At 38.1% G+C, this 16,336-nt stretch overlaps 1 protein-coding gene and 1 long non-coding RNA gene across 2 annotated transcripts in view; both read left to right on the top strand.

Annotated features, from left to right (window-relative positions):
- Positions 1–5,976, top strand: part of slitrk6 (SLIT and NTRK-like family, member 6) — a 106,154-nt gene extending 100,178 nt beyond the window's left edge. The window contains exon 2 of the mRNA XM_034175577.1: positions 3,287–5,976. Within this exon, the coding sequence (XP_034031468.1) occupies positions 3,302–5,836 (2,535 nt within the window). The 5' untranslated portion in view covers positions 3,287–3,301 and the 3' untranslated portion in view covers positions 5,837–5,976. The remainder of the gene's footprint in view (positions 1–3,286) is intronic.
- A 781-nt stretch (positions 5,977–6,757) lies between these two features.
- Positions 6,758–9,757, top strand: LOC117515044. The gene is made up of 2 exons (XR_004562015.1): positions 6,758–9,186; positions 9,241–9,757. It is a non-coding gene; the product is annotated as an uncharacterized LOC117515044 (long non-coding RNA).
- Positions 9,758–16,336: the final 6,579 nt, after the last annotated feature.

Genomic DNA, 16,336 nt, shown 5'->3' on the forward strand with positions numbered 1-16,336 from the left:
TTTTTTTACCAGAAATGAAAAAATACATGCATAATGCTAACTTCACATATTAAAATTGTAATAATTTATTTTTGTGTACAGGATTTTAAAAAAGTGAGTTATGCCAAATTGTTCAGGTTTACAGAGAACCATGTTTCTCTGTCTACATGTATTCTCACCGCAGAGATTGCAAATAAAATAAATAAATTAATCAATAATAAAAAACACACACCTCTGAGACTCATGTCGAAATGTGTAGAATATGGAATTTACAGTGACACTGCTTTGTGTTGTGAAACGTGACTCACAGACTGTATGCACAAAATGCTTGCAAGTTGTAAAACAGGCTTCACACCCACAATACAATAATGTGTAGATGAACTCTGGTCAATTTAACTTGTGATGACTGTCAATTACTTGGACAATTAAAACCGGAATGTTCATTTGTGAAAATGTGGCACTGACATGGACGAAACTCAGTCCTGCTTGATGAGTCACACTGTCTCACTATCATTCCACAGTGTAAGAGATGTATTTACTCAGTGGTGATATTGTGGATTTTAAACTGGGACTTCAATTCCATTAGCCACTGCATTAGCATTAGCTGATACTCTGGGTTACGCCAAAACAAAAGTTGTAAAGCTTAAAGCTTTTATGACATGTCATCAGAGAGCCTAAGACTGCATTTATCTTAACCTGATAAATGTGTTTACTCACAGTAATACTATTGATTGAAATATTTTTCCTTGAATGCTTAGGCTAGTATCTCACTGGGCACGACTGTTGGAGATGTTGGACATGAATCAGCAACAGATTCCCAGTTGGTACCTCACTGAAGTGGTACAAATGACACATGGGATAAAAGTGCTCTGCTGGTATTACCCTGCTATGATCTATGTGAATAGATGCTGTGGAATTTCTCCAGGCTCTGCCCAGTAAAGAACATTAAATAGTAAATAGTAATAAAATAAAAAAAAACAAAAAAAAACAAAGATAATAATAAAATTATAACAAATAATGAATAATAAATGCTAATAATAACAAATCCTAGCCTGGCTCCACAGAGGAGCAAAATTCCTGCAGGATGAAATATGTAATGTCCAGCAGTCCACACCATCAACAAGCTCTTTGCTGGCACTGTCACACACGGCTGATGTGCAACATCCTCCTGTGGACAGATGTTCTTCTCAGTTCTTGGCCAGTACTCATCCACTGTTGTGCTGAAGCCCCCCTCTGTGCATGTGCGTGCAGCTCACAGCCTCCAGCATGAGATTCTTTTTTCCCATTGTGATCCTTATTTAAAAGAGTAAAAAGATAATCCCAGCTATTGTGGAAAGGTGTGTCCAGCCCAATGACCATGTGTCCACATGGGTCAGCAGTTGATATGTAGCTGCTGGACTCCCTTGGCCACTTCCAAAAAACCTGTCTATCTCCAATCATCTCCCGGCATGCTCTCAGGGCAGCTCATGTGTGACTCCATGAGAAATGTCAGATCTTCATTTTTGCCTCCAATCACTCACAATGTACGTAGTTTCACCCATCGTCAATCCCTCACAAACTTCTGTCATGATTCGTGCACATTAAGAGTCACAAAGAGTACAATCAGATGGCTTTGCACTTGTTGCACTTTGTGAGTATTTGGCAAGGACTTTTTTCACCTGGAATATAGAAAAGAAAAAGAAAAAACAACAAAAAAAAAACAAACAAACAAATGAAGCCTAGATCAAATGGATCATCAACCTTAAACTGCTTTCAGCAGTATTCCTATGCTTAAAAAATGTTTTTACTCACTGGTGATAGTGTTGATGTTAATGTGAGGTGGGGATAATTTATTATAAATATAAGAACAAAACAAAACACTACAGTCAGTTTTGTTGAGACAAGTCAGGGATGAGATGAGATTTATTGTCATTGTCATTACACAAGTGCAACAACAGCAAAATTACATTTACACTCCAGTTACCTCAGAATTGAAGCAAAGTGGGTGAAGGCCGCAGCAGGAGGGGCCTGCACCACCCAGCTTGGGGAGATTAGTCCCAAGCTGAATAGATACTTTAACATTTCCACATCACTGAATACTGTATGTCTTGGATTTTATTTACTTCAATCATTAAGAAAGGCAAACAGTGTGCTACTGTATGTTGTATCTGTGTCAACTCGGCAGTTTTCAAAAACTGAATGTCCATGCTGTAAAGACACAAATGAGGGACCCCATCAAGACACCAAGACAAGACTAGAGGAATTACAGGCGTTAAGCCACTTTTGTCTGGGGTAGTCCAGCATCCTCCCACAATTGAAGGCATGCATAAATGGTGAATTGGATACCTTGAATTGACCGCAGGTGTGAGAGAGCATGTCAATGTGTCCAAATGTGGCCCTGTGATAAGCCACTTTGACACTTGCATGAATTTGATCCCCGCACTGGCATGCAATCTGGCGTACCAGAGAGTAAACTCATTGCAAACTGTTGTAAACTGTGTGTGAGCTGTACACAGCTGCATGCAAGTGCGCAAAGAAAATTTTGAAATGTTCAAAATCTCTGACATGCATTGATTTTGTGAACTAGTCGTGAACATGCACAATCTATTGGAAAACACTGTGTGTCACTGCGAGTCAAGGCGTCTCATTGTGCACAATGCATCTGAACAATTATGACGAGATGTTACATCCACAATAAACATAATTTTACAGATACTCTAACTCATGAGAAGGAATTAAAATGCAGCTGTTTAACCAAGTCATTTCTAATATAAATATTAGAAATAATTACCTTTGAGGCTATTCCAAATGCATTCTCCACCTCATGAATCACACAAGAGAAGCTGGAGCTGCAGAAATTCCTCTGTGATTCTGGGAATGATGAGAGAATGGTTTCATCAGCTGAGTTCCCTGTGCAAATGTGTCATCAACTACAAAATATTTCTTTTATATAATGTGGTGTCCAGCGGCACAGAGTGCGGCATTCGGCAGGACAAAGCAGGTCGCATTGGCATGACAAATTGCGCGGCAGTGTGGGAGCTACATTTGTGCAAGTGTCATGGTGCCTAGCCTGTCCAGGGCATACGCCGCCCCTCACCCAATGACCACTTTGAACGGCCCCACTCCTTGTAAAGTTTAAGTGGAATAGGCGAGTGTAGAAGATGAATGTTTATGTGATGTGAAACTTGCATGAAGTTATCAGGTGACAACCTCAAACTATATTTAAGTAATGAATTTTGTCAACCTTTGCATTACATTTAAATCATTGTTCTCTTTTTCTTTCCTACCCAATTCCCCAACTCCCACCCCATCCACCTCTTCTTCACAGATACATCAAACAGAAATGCTGCTTTGTATGATTTTCATCTGCTTGTTTCTCCCTGTGGCCACATCCCAAGATATCCATCCCTCAGAGGCATCATCCTCTATCAGTGAGTCTTGTGACTCCTTGTGCTCCTGTGAAAGGAAAGACAACGTTCTCTATCTTAACTGTGAACAGAGAAACATCAGCAAAATCTCCCAAATCAGAGTCCCTCAAGGTGTGCCATTCCACCTGAACCTTTACAATAACTTGCTGGTTGAGCTCCGTGCTGAAGAAATGGAAGGGTTTAAGAATGCCTTGTCGCTGCATCTTGGGAGTAATAGCATACAAGAGTTGGAACCGGGAGTCTTCAGCACTCTCAGTTCACTGAAAAAGCTGCACATAAATAGTAATTTCCTTGTCACTTTAAAAGAAGACACCTTTCAAGGTCTAGTAAATTTGGAGTTTCTTCAAGCTGACACGAATTTCATTCGGGTCATTGAGCCAGGGGCCTTCAACAAACTGATTCGCCTCAAGGTACTCATCCTGAATGATAATTCCATTGAGTTTTTACCAAGCAACATTTTCCGGTTTGTGCCCCTTACCCACTTGGACTTGCGAGGAAACAAGCTGCAGACATTGCCATTTGTTGGGTTTTTGGAGCACATTGGTCGTATAATGGAGCTTCTCTTGGAGGATAACGTCTGGGTCTGTGATTGTGATATTTTACATTTAAAAATTTGGATGGAGAACATGAGAGCCCAGTCAGCTATTGGGGATGTGGTTTGTAACAGTCCGGCACATCTCAAAGGGACCATACTGGCTAAAGTCAAGCGGGATGTTCTCTGCCCATCCCATGCAGATATTAACCTCGAGGAGCCATCAAAGTCTCTAGACATGGTTGTTACACCATCATCCAAAGTTTCTCAGAATCCTAAGATGATCAATGCCAAAGATGATGCCAAGATCCCGACACCATCTTACATTCCGGGCAGTCCTTGTGTGGATCACTGTTCTTGTCACAATCACCCAGTGGCTGGCTTTTTGATGCATTGTCAAGACAGAGGGATTCAAAAGGTTTCAGATATTGGAATACTTCAGCAGAGTCCCACAAAACTGGTCATGACAGGAAATATGATACAGAAGCTATTGAAATATGACTTTGTCACCTACGATAGTTTAGAACTGCTGAACTTGGCAAACAACAGAATTGATTACATTGACAATGAAACTTTCCTAAGCTTGAGCAGTTTGAAAAAGCTCTATTTGAATGGCAACAAAATGGAGAAACTGGGATCCACCATGTTTGTAGGACTCCACAATCTTGAGTACCTGTATCTTGAATACAACCTCATCAAAGAGATTGCTCCGGGCACGTTTAATCCCTTGCCCAACCTGAAATTGCTGTCATTAAACAACAACTTACTCAGCTCTCTTCCATCACAGATTTTTCGCAATGTGCCTCTCGCCAAATTAAACCTAAGGAAAAATCTGTTTATGCACTTGCCAGTGAGCAACGTGCTCGATCAACTCGACTCACTCGAGCAGATTTATTTAGAAGACAACCTGTGGGACTGCAGCTGCGACTTGCTTAGTCTGAAACAATGGGTGGAAAAACTCAGAAAGGACACAGTGGTGGGCTCCATTTTGTGTCACACCCCAAAGAAAGTGGTGCAAGCAGACCTGAGGAGCCTTCGTCATGAACTGCTCTGCCCCGGATTAGTCACCTTTTACTCCGTGCCCCCAGATGAGGAGAGCATGACAGTGACTCTAAGTCCTGAGAGCCTCAACAAGGGTCTGTTCAGCTCGCTCATGGATACTGTCCCACTCTCTGTTCTCATCTTAAGCCTCCTCATTTTTGTCCTCATGATTATATTCTGCTCAGCTGGGTTGGTGGTATTTGTGGTGCACCGGCGGCGCAGGAGAGCAAAAAAAAAAGCAGCAGAGGAGCAACCAAGAGAAAACACAAGCAGCAGTCCCATTCATTTACACTACAGCATGTACGGACAGAAAACGACGCACCACACCCTTACACAAAGAGCAGGGTCGGCCACTTTGTATGAAGAGAGATCACATAGTCCTATCGTGCAGATATGCCGCAACCCAACCTACTGTGCCCAGCACAAGGAACATGACCCAGACTTGGATTATGGCCTTGATGAGCCCAAAATCAAGCATCACACCTGCCGGAGTATCATGGAGAAGGAGAATACTTCCCCACTAACAGGAAACCCTAACATGATGTTCAGGCCCATGACTGGAGAGTGTCCCACAGAGTTTGTCACTCTCAGGAACCCCAACTCTTTGTACAGAAATATTCTGGAGAGGGAGAAGGAACTGCAGCAGCTTGGGATAACCGAGTACCTTCGGAAAAACATGCCCCAGTTGCAGTCAGCTGTGGAAATGCAGGTTCCAGGTCACCCGGAGGAACTGAAGTTAATGGAGACAATTATGTACTCAAGACCACGCAAGGTCATGCTTGAGCAAACTAAGAATGAGTACTTTGAGCTAAAGGCTAACTTACACGCAGAACCGGACTACTTGGAGGTTCTGGAGCACCAGTCTGCATTTAACTGAATAGAAAACACGCATAAATTATGTTTTGAAGCAAGTGCCTTGTCCACTTTGCCCTGTTTTGCTTTCAACAGTGTCAATTCTATATACTGTAATAGGCACATCACTTTAAAAGAAAACACCTTTATAATTGTTCAAGCAGAGAACTCCTTTCAGTCATTTACCTTTATCGACTGGGCCAGATAGTGAGCATGATAAAATATTGAGGTAAATTTCATATCAATAATGATGACATACTTTGGACATTTACACTCAACATGGAGATGTAATGACCTACTGTACGGGCGAGACAAATGTGAGAACAATGACCACAGTTTAAAGATCTGTTTTGGTAAAAAAGCTGTTAGAGCTTCTGGAGGGGGGGGGGGTATTTGGGTGTCTGTAACAGATTTCTCCAAACATTTATCAATATTTTCAGAATGTCATTGAAATAGAACAGCAAAATGAGTGTTTCCATTAACTCATGGAATGTGACTGCGGGGTTGATGCAATAACTTGTTCCACTGAGACTGTTGCGAGATCTTTAAATCTATATTCATGGGGATGTCCAGATTTATATTTTTTGGGTGTATTTTTTAACCAATATTGCCATAAAATCACCTCCAATAACGTTTATGAAGTATATATGTACTCTTTAGTGTATTTTAGACTGTTATGTGATGCTTTCTGTACATCATGTGACCTGTAACTGCGAAAAAAAGGAGTTTACCTTCGACTTTTTCCAAAGAAGACTTTTTGAACCACTTGAAAAACCACCCCATGCAAATGAAAGAACTTTCTTTGTGATATTTGAGGGGTTTTTTTTTGTTGTTGTTTCCATTAAGTGTGTGTGTGTGTATATATATATATATATATATATATATATATATATATATATATATATATATATATATATATATATATATATATATATATAGTGTTCATGGCAGTATGAACAGCATTTGGCAGGCATTTGCTAAGAGTGCTGAATCCACTTAACACAGAATTTTCAGTTCTCAAATGAACTTTTTTACAAATGAAAAAAAGACATATTTACAGATACAGCTTTATTTGTAAAACCCACCACACATTTCAGTAAGTTGTGTGATGGTCAATATGAGGACAAAAAGTTATTGTGATAACATTTATCATATTGTGCAGCCCTACCTATGTCAATGTGGATAGGGTGAGTCTGATGATTTGATGGATCCTACAGCCCCTACTAGGTTTTTAAGTTAGGCTCACCCTTGATCAAGATAAGTCACCATCAGTGGTGGACACAGTTCCACTAATTTGCTAACCGCTAATTTGTGAAGCTAACATTTTTGTTAGGGATTAGCTTTTCAGCTAACTTCAAAAACCATCAGCGGACCAATTAGCGTCGATAGATTTAGTTCCAATAATGTTTGGACTGCTAACGTTTTTCACATAGTACATGTGAAAAACATTTTAAACCCTGTTGGCTCGTGTCTACTATGTATTTTGCAGCAGTGAGGCACCTGAGAGGAGCTGAGCTCAACTCTACCCCAGCAGAAGGGGCCTGGCTGACAGACTGCCATAAAAGAAGAAAAAAAAAAAAACACACACAATACAAAAGTCATTGTCCTTGAGGGCAAACAGCGGTCCAGCCGTAAGGCAGATGTCTTGAAAAGGAAAGCAGGTTTGACTTATGGTTTTGATTTATAAATCAATGAATCTGGATAGAATAACTACATTAATAAAGTTTGTCATTTTTACAAAGTGAAAATATAACACATATCTTTTAATTTTAAAATAATTCACAAATTTTGAAGTTCTGAACATAAGACGTACAGATGCCCAAAGGGATTATGGGTAAACTGAGCCTTCTCTCACAATGGTTGAGTCATTCATTCTACATAAAAACCAACACAAGTAAATGTAACGTGTGTGTTGGTGTTTACAAATAAATGTGCTTTTGTAAAATATGCATTTTTTTTCATTTGTAAAAAAAGAAGGCGTTTGAAAAACTAAAAAGTCTGTTGAGTTTTAAGTTTACAAAATATATATTGACACTATATTATGAAAGATGCAAAATAAAATAGAAACATAAAATATACAATGCTCCAAGATACATAAAGTGTATGAAAGTTTAGACATAAAATATATAACAACATAAGAATGAAATTCTATATACCAAGGGTAAGAATGGCCCAGTTTTTTTCAGTTTTGAATGCTAGAAACATAATCAAAATAGCACAGAGGTGGTCTCCATTGCTTAGTACACTTAGCTTCACTGTAGAAGGTTCCCGGTTCAAACCCCACCCCTGCCATGTTTTTCCATGTAATGTGGAGTTGTAGAAGGAAGGGTATCGTGTAAAGTTTGTGCCAAATCAACATGCGGATCCAAGTTGGATCTGCTATGGCAACCCTTTGTGAAAACAAGGGAGCAGCTGAAGGAGTTTTACTTGACTTTTACAAACATAATCAAAATGTATTGATAGTTTTAATAGGAAATTAGGCCATTTATTTGCTGCCAGAATTCACAAAATAAAATAAAATATTTTTATTTGAGTAACTTAGCAATATGAGGAGTCTGGTGGACCAGGACTGAATAATTATGTCTGGTTTTAGGAAGCGATTGGTCGTTTCCTCCCTTCCAGATGCTGACCTTATCTCTTTATCCGGGATTGGAACCCACATCCAGTTGGGTGGGATGGCCTGTCATGGGTCCAACATGCTAAAGAGCACCTCCAAATTCCAGTTTTAAGCCATCTGTCGTCGTGGAATGCCAGTAAAGTTCAAAACAATACTACTGGGGAGCCATTTAAAGCTTGAACATTTATAAAGGTGTGTCTCATGTTCTTGGCAGAGAATGCAACTGCTTTTTTCTTGTTATCTTTTAGTTTTTGACAGCCATGTTACATAAATGGAGGAAGGTTTAATATGTTGGCGAAATGTGAATTAATTCAGCCACACAATGCATACCCAGTTGTGTGACTTGATCCTGAGAAGGATAAAACAGATGTTAATGGAATATGTGAGTGAATCACAGCTTGACCCCGAATTGATGGTTAATCTGTCTGTCCTTACTCCAGGTTTGACCTGATTAGTCCTGTCTGCCAACACAAGCCAGCTGTAAAACTGTAATCAGAATAATCATTGTGCCGTAAAGTCAGTAAAATGCCAACCGTACTTCGGACATGATAGAGAAAAATCTTGCCAAGCTGCTGTTATCCACTTGTCACTGGTTTTGATTATTCCATTATTTTGCATTCAGGCACAGATGGCAGTTTTTGTAAACACAGAACTTAGAGCTGATTATATTAAACACGATTGTAATCATGTAAAAATGTACTGCACTAATCAAATGCCATAAGATGATGCATGACAATCAACAGTGTCCTGCTGAAAATGTTTTCTTCATTTTTTTTTTGTTTGTTTCTGCAGGAAAAAAAAAAAAAGAAAAGAAAGAAATGAGAAACAGATGTTTGCGGGTGTGTGAGGGCAAGTGTGCATGTGTTTAATATAACTATTTTATGTTGGAGAAAAATGTGCTAATTGCATTCAGGAACACTGACTGGGGTTTTGAACTGTGCAGTTTTGAGCTGATGATCGGAGTCTATCGTCACAGACTAAAGCGTGGATGGCTACTGTGTTAACTCCCAAAAAAGTGAAGGTCCGGAGCCCAATCTGTCAGCTGGCTTCAGCCAAGCATTTCTCTTTGTCTCAGATTACACTGACGGTCATTTAAGTCATGAATATCATCAGTGGTCAGGATTTCTGTACACGCTGTCCATTGAAACAGTTAATGTAAGCACACACTCTGTAGCTTTTCTACTTCCATAGAATGACTTATTTATTCTGTATATTTTGTATATACTTATGTTTCATTATATCTTGGGTTTTGTGTGCCTTCGGTGCTGTACAGAATATAAAGAGTTGTAACTGAAACAGAATAAAGAATTCCAATTAATTTATGTCTTGTTCAGTCGCACTGTGTTATGTTCCATAGTTTCAAATGTGTTGCCAAGATTTTACAACTTTGATGATGGGACAATAGTTATGAAATGTCAGTTGTCCTGTTAAAAATGAACAAAATAAACAACAAAAATAATTAAAATCAGTAATAACACAATCAATCCAATAATACCTTTTATAATTACACATTTAAAATACAGGTGAGTATAATACATTTTATGCAGTGATTATTTTTTTAATAATTGATTAATCTGTCAATTATCTTTACAATTAATTGACAATTTGTTTTTATTAGTCTGCTGATTAGTCAGTTATCTTTTACTTAATTTACCAGTGAATCAGATTCATGAACTCTACAAATAGCCTGCATTCATTTTTATTCCTCAAAAAAGTACATCCCAACATATACAACCCCTGGCAAAATTATGGAATCACCGGCCTCGGAGGATGTTCATTCAGTTGTTTAATTTTGTAGAAAAAAAGCAGATCACAGACATGACACAAAACTAAAGTCATTTCAAATGGCAACTTTCTGGCTTTAAGAAACACTAAAAGAAATCAAGAAAAAAAGATTGTGGCAGTCAGTAACGGTTACTTTTTTAGACCAAGCAGAGGAAAAAAATATGGAATCACTCAATTCTGAGGAAAAAATTATGGAATCACCCTGTAAATTTTCATCCCCAAAACTAACACCTGCATCATATCAGATCTGCTCATTAGTCTGCATCTAAAAAGGAGTGAACACACCTTGGAGAGCTGTTGCACCAAGTGCACTGACATGAATCATGGCTCCAACATGAGAGATGTCAATTGAAACAAAGGAGAGGATTATCAAACTCTTAAAAGAGAGTAAATCATCACGCAATGTTGCAAAAGATGTTGCTTGTTCACAGTCAGCTGTGTTTAAACTCTGGACCAAATACAAACAACATGGGAAGGTTGTTAAAGGCAAACATACTGGTATACCAAGGAAGACATCAAAGCATCAAGACAGAAAACTTAAAGCAATATGTCTCAAAAATCGAAAAATGTACAACAAAACAAATGAGGAACAAATGGGAGGAAACTGGAGTCAACGTCTGTGACCGAACTGTAAGAAACCGCCTAAAGGAAATGGGATTTACATACAGAAAAGCTAAACAAAAGGCATCATTAACACCTAAACAGAAAAAAACAAGGTTACAATGGGCTAAGGAAAAGCAATTGTGGACTGTGGATGACTGGATGAAAGTCATATTCAGTGATGAATCTCGAATCTGCATTGGGCAAGGTGATGATGCTGGAACTTTTGTTTGGTGCCTTTCCAATGAGATTTATAAAGATGACTGCCTGAAGAGAACATGTAAATTTCCACAGTCATTGATGATATGGGGCTGCATGTCAGGTAAAGGCACTGGGGAGATGGCTGTCATTACATCATCAATAAATGCACAAGTTTATGTTGATATTTTGGACAATTGAAAGGATGTTTGGGGATGATGAAATCATTTTTCAAGATGATAATGCATCTTGCCATAGAGCAAAAACTGCAAAAACATTCCTTGCAAAAAGACACATAGGGTCAATGTCATGGCATAGGGTCAATGTCAATGAGCAGATCTGATTTGATGCAGGTATTAATTTGGGGGATGAAAATTTACAGGGTGATTCCATAATTTTTTCCTCAGAATTGAGTAATTCCATATTTTTTTTCCTCTGCTTGGTCTAAAAAAGTAACCGTTACTGACTGCCACAATCTTTTTTTCTTGATTTCTTATAGTGTTTCTTAAAGCCAGAAAGTTGCCATTTGAAATGACTTTAGTTTTGTGTCATGTCTGTGATCTGCTTTTTTCTACAAAATTAAACAACTGAATGAACATCCTCTGAGGCCGGTGATTCCATAATTTTTGCCAGGGGTTGTACAAGAAAAAAAAAAGATGCTCAACGTGGCCTCTTCCTGACATGCAAAATGACAGAAACGAAAATCCACATATATTTCATAGGGCTACAAATATATATATATATATATATATATATATATATATATATATATATATATATATATATATATATATATATATATATATATATATATATATATATATATATATTTGTAGCCCTATGAAATATATGTGGATTTTATATATATATATACATTTTCATAACCAATTAATCTCTCATTTTTTTTCCTGAACAAAACCATGAGTTTTTTTGCAACATAAAATTTTCAGAACACTGAATAAAGTGTAATATCCATCAATTTCTCAGAGCTCAAGAAGAGTTTTGTTGTTGTTGTTTTAGGCACAACCCAAATATATTATGTTTAGCAGTCAGAGAAGGGCAAAAGAAACAAACAAAATAATCTTATTTAACAAGCTGAAATCAGAAAAGTTTGAGATAAAAAAATATCTAAATCATAAATGATGACCAAAAATAGCTGGTGTTTAATTAGTTGTTGCAGAGCTAGTGTGTGTTATTAAAACTGAACATAAATGTACTCATTTTCGGGGGCCCTGTTTAAAATATTAATAATTGCAGTGAAAATCCATTCCATGTATGAAAGAGTCATATCAGAAAACTTGATAAAACTAAGTCAAAATCAAGCTAAGGTCAAAATTTGGAGGTTCAGTATGTACAATTATAACATTGTGGTGGGCTGAGGGCATTTAACATGAAACCCAGTACAGAGAGGAGACTCCTTCCTTTGTTTTTTGATTGAACTACTTGTTACGCAGTGCATCAAGAAAGTATTCACAGTAATTCACTTTTTCCACATTTTGTTATACAGCCTTATTCCAAAATGGAGTAAATTATTTTTTTCCCTCAAAATTCTATTCACAAAAACCCATAATGACATCATGAAAACATTTTTTTTTTATTTTTGCATATATATATATATATATATATATATATATATATATATATCAATCAATCAATCAATCAATCAATTTTATTTATATAGCGCCAAATCACAACAAACAGTTGCCCAAAGGCGCTTTATATTGTAAGGCAAGGCCATACAATTATTAAGTAAAAACCCCAATGGTCAAAACGACCCCCTGTGAGCAAGCACTTGGCGACAGTGGGAAGGAAAAACTCTCTTTTAACAGGAAGAAACCTCCAGCAGAACCAGGCTCAGGGAGGGGCAGTCTTCTGCTGGGACTGGTTGGGGCTGAGGGAGAGAACCAGGAAAAAGACATGCTGTGGAGGGGAACAGAGATCAATCACTAATGATTAAATGCAGAGTGGTGCATACAGAGCAAAAAGAGAAAGAAACACTCAGTGCATCATGGGAACCCCCCAGCAGTCTAAGTCTATAGCAGCATAACTAAGGGATGGTTCAGGGTCACCTGATCCAGCCCTAACTATAAGCTTTAGCAAAAAGGAAAGTTTTAAGCCTAATCTTAAAAGTAGAGAGGGTGTCTGTCTCCCTGATCCGAATTGGGAGCTGGTTCCACAGGAGAGGAGCCTGAAAGCTGAAGGCTCTGCCTCCCATTCTACTCTTAAAAACCCTAGGAACTACAAGTAAGTCTGCAGTCTGAGAGCGAAGCGCTCTATTGGGGTGATATGGTACTATGAGGTCCCTAAGATAAGATGGGACCTGATTATTCAAAACCTTATAAGTAAGAAGAAGAATTTTAAATTCTATTCTAGAATTAACAGGAAGCCAATGAAGAGAGGCCAATATGGGTGAGATATGCTCTCTCCTTCTAGTCCCCGCTAGTACTCTAGCTGCAGCATTTTGAATTAACTATATATATATATATATATATATATATATATATATATATATATATATATATATATATATATATATATATAACAAAAACTAAGAAATCATGTACATAAGTACCCACTTTTGTTCATTATTTTGTTGAATATGATGCCACAAGCTTGACACACCTATCTTTGGGCAGTATTGCCCATTCCTCTTTGCAGCACATCACAAGCTCCACCAGGTTGGATGGAGAGTGTCAGTGCTTAGCCAATTTCAAAGATCTCCAGAGATATTCAATCGGATTCACGTCTGGGCTCTGGCTGGGCCACTCAAGGACATTCATCGAGTTGTCCTGAAGCCACTCCTTCGATATCTTGGCTTGCTGAAAGGTAAACCATCACCCCATTCTGATGTCAAGAGCACTCTGGAGCAAGTTTTTGTTCAATTTTAATTCAATTAAATTTATTTAATTTTTATAGCACCAAGTCACAACAGAGTTGCCTCAAGGCGCTTCACACAAGTAAGGTCTAACCTTACTAACCCCCAGAGCAACAGTGGTAAGGAAAAACTCCCTCTGAGGAAGAAACCTCAAGCAGACCAGACTCAAAGGGGTGACCCTCTGCTTGGGCCATGCTTGGGCATAAATTACAGAAACAATTCACAAAACGAATACACAGAAAAAGCTGTTGGTGCACAGGACAGGAGGGTCTCCAGCACAATTACCACACCCATCTCTGGCTTTTATATTTTTTAATTAATTTATATCAAATTGAAGAGAATTGCTTTATATATATATATATATATATATATATATATATATATATATATATATATATATATATATATATATATATATATATATATACTGAGAAGCCTGATGTACTTGTATTTGAAATGGCATAAACAAATTAAATGTGTGAAATACCAATACTTTTGAAAGGCACTGTAGCTGTGTTCACTTCCTACTTTCTCCACATCATCCAGCCTTCTCTAATTTTCTTTATTCATCACCTCCTCAAAATACTCCCTCCACCAAGAAGAGTTTTTGGTGTTATAATACATACATGGATACATACAATGGAATTTGTCCTGTGTATTTAATTCTAATCGTAATCTTAGTTGCCGTTAGACACAATGCAGCCACCAGCAGCAGTAGGTAGCCACAGTCCAGTGCCATGGGACCAACTACAGATGTGGTGCCTCAGGAAGAGAAAGGTAGACCCTAAAGTGTTTTTGTTGTTGTGATGGTGGGGTGTACCACAAAAAACAAACAGAGAACATGGAAACTCCACACAGAAAGGAATTGGGCATGGTTGGAATAAAACCCCTGACGTTTTAGCTGTGAGAAAAACATGCTAACCACTGAGCATCAGTGCAGTGAGACCCCTTGTCTTTATCCAGCCCAAGGCCTCCAGCTGCCCTCATCCTTTCCATTGATATGATCTCAATGTACTTGCCTGTGTTGTGTGCACTGTTGGAATGTACAGTACTATCAAATATGTGCCCTCACTCCGTGTGCATCCATGCATTTATGAAAACACTTTGTTTCCCTGTTGTCTGAATCATTTATTTCCCACTCCAACAAACACACACACACACACACACACACACACACACACACACACACACACACACACACACACACACACACACACACACACACACACACACACACACACACAATGGCTCAAACATCATCCTTAATCACAGTATTTTTTTCTCTCTTTTTCCTCCTACAGCACTTTCATTTTCTACTTCTCTCTGGGGAATACAGTCGACCACTAATTCCTCCATTTTCTATCATAATTGATGTATCTGAAGCACCTTGTAAGAGCTCAAATCTGACCTCAGACTTTGGAAAACTAAGACTCACACGCGGCATCAGCATACAAATTCAGACAACTCGCGTGCACTGATAAATAAAAGGGCATAAATTTGGATGCACGCTTCATTAAAAAAAGGATACACATTCACAGCAACAGACCAGTGGTGGCACACATACACAGCAGGAAGACAAATTATCCTCTACAGCTAAAGTTGAGACAATAGAAGAGTGTGTAATATTGTTCACAGTTGTACCGAGGGGCCCGATTCCTCAAAACAGACACTATGTACATAACACTAAAGCACATTACCAGAAAATGTTCTGAAAAGAACAGTAAATAGAGAACATTAACAATATTGGGAATGGAGCAGCTAGTGCTGTTATGTATTTCTATACAAGAAAAAGTTTAAGGCATCAGAAAATTTTATTTTTCAAATTTTTACTTTGTTCCCTCCTTCAATGCATCAAGAGAAAATGTAATTTGAAATGTTCAAAGGTTCCTAATGAATGAATACAAGGTCTGTTAGAAAAGATCTTTTTATTTTTTGCAAAAGCCTGATGGATTTGAATCATCCGAATGGTTTCCACCTGGCTGTCGCCCAGTTTCTGGCTAAATTTGGTGTGGCACTGCTTCAGTCGTTCCGGTGTTTTTCCTTGAAATGAAAATCCGCCGAGGGCACAGCACACGTCCCACACAAAGGCTGCTTACCAGAAAATTATGCAATCGACAGGCGTGAAAAAGTTCACGCATGTGCACGAAGGTTCAAGGTTTGCTCATGCAAACACACGTGATTCAAATCCATCAGGTTTTTGCAAAAAATAAAAAGGTCCAATACTTTTCTAACAGACCTCGTATAATACACCATGATGATGATTCAAACTTTTTATTTTTTGACAAAAATTTACACAAAAAATATAATTTTCCCTCTGTGCTACCAATATATTTCTCCTTTTCTGCAAGTACTGCTCAGAACATAACACAAATACAACTGGCAAAAATAACTCAATAATATATAGATACATGCATATATACATATGCCATTTTTTTCCATCTACAGAGAAA

Source organism: Thalassophryne amazonica, chromosome 1, assembly GCF_902500255.1.
Source record: "Thalassophryne amazonica chromosome 1, fThaAma1.1, whole genome shotgun sequence".
Lineage (NCBI taxonomy): Eukaryota > Metazoa > Chordata > Actinopteri > Batrachoidiformes > Batrachoididae > Thalassophryne > Thalassophryne amazonica.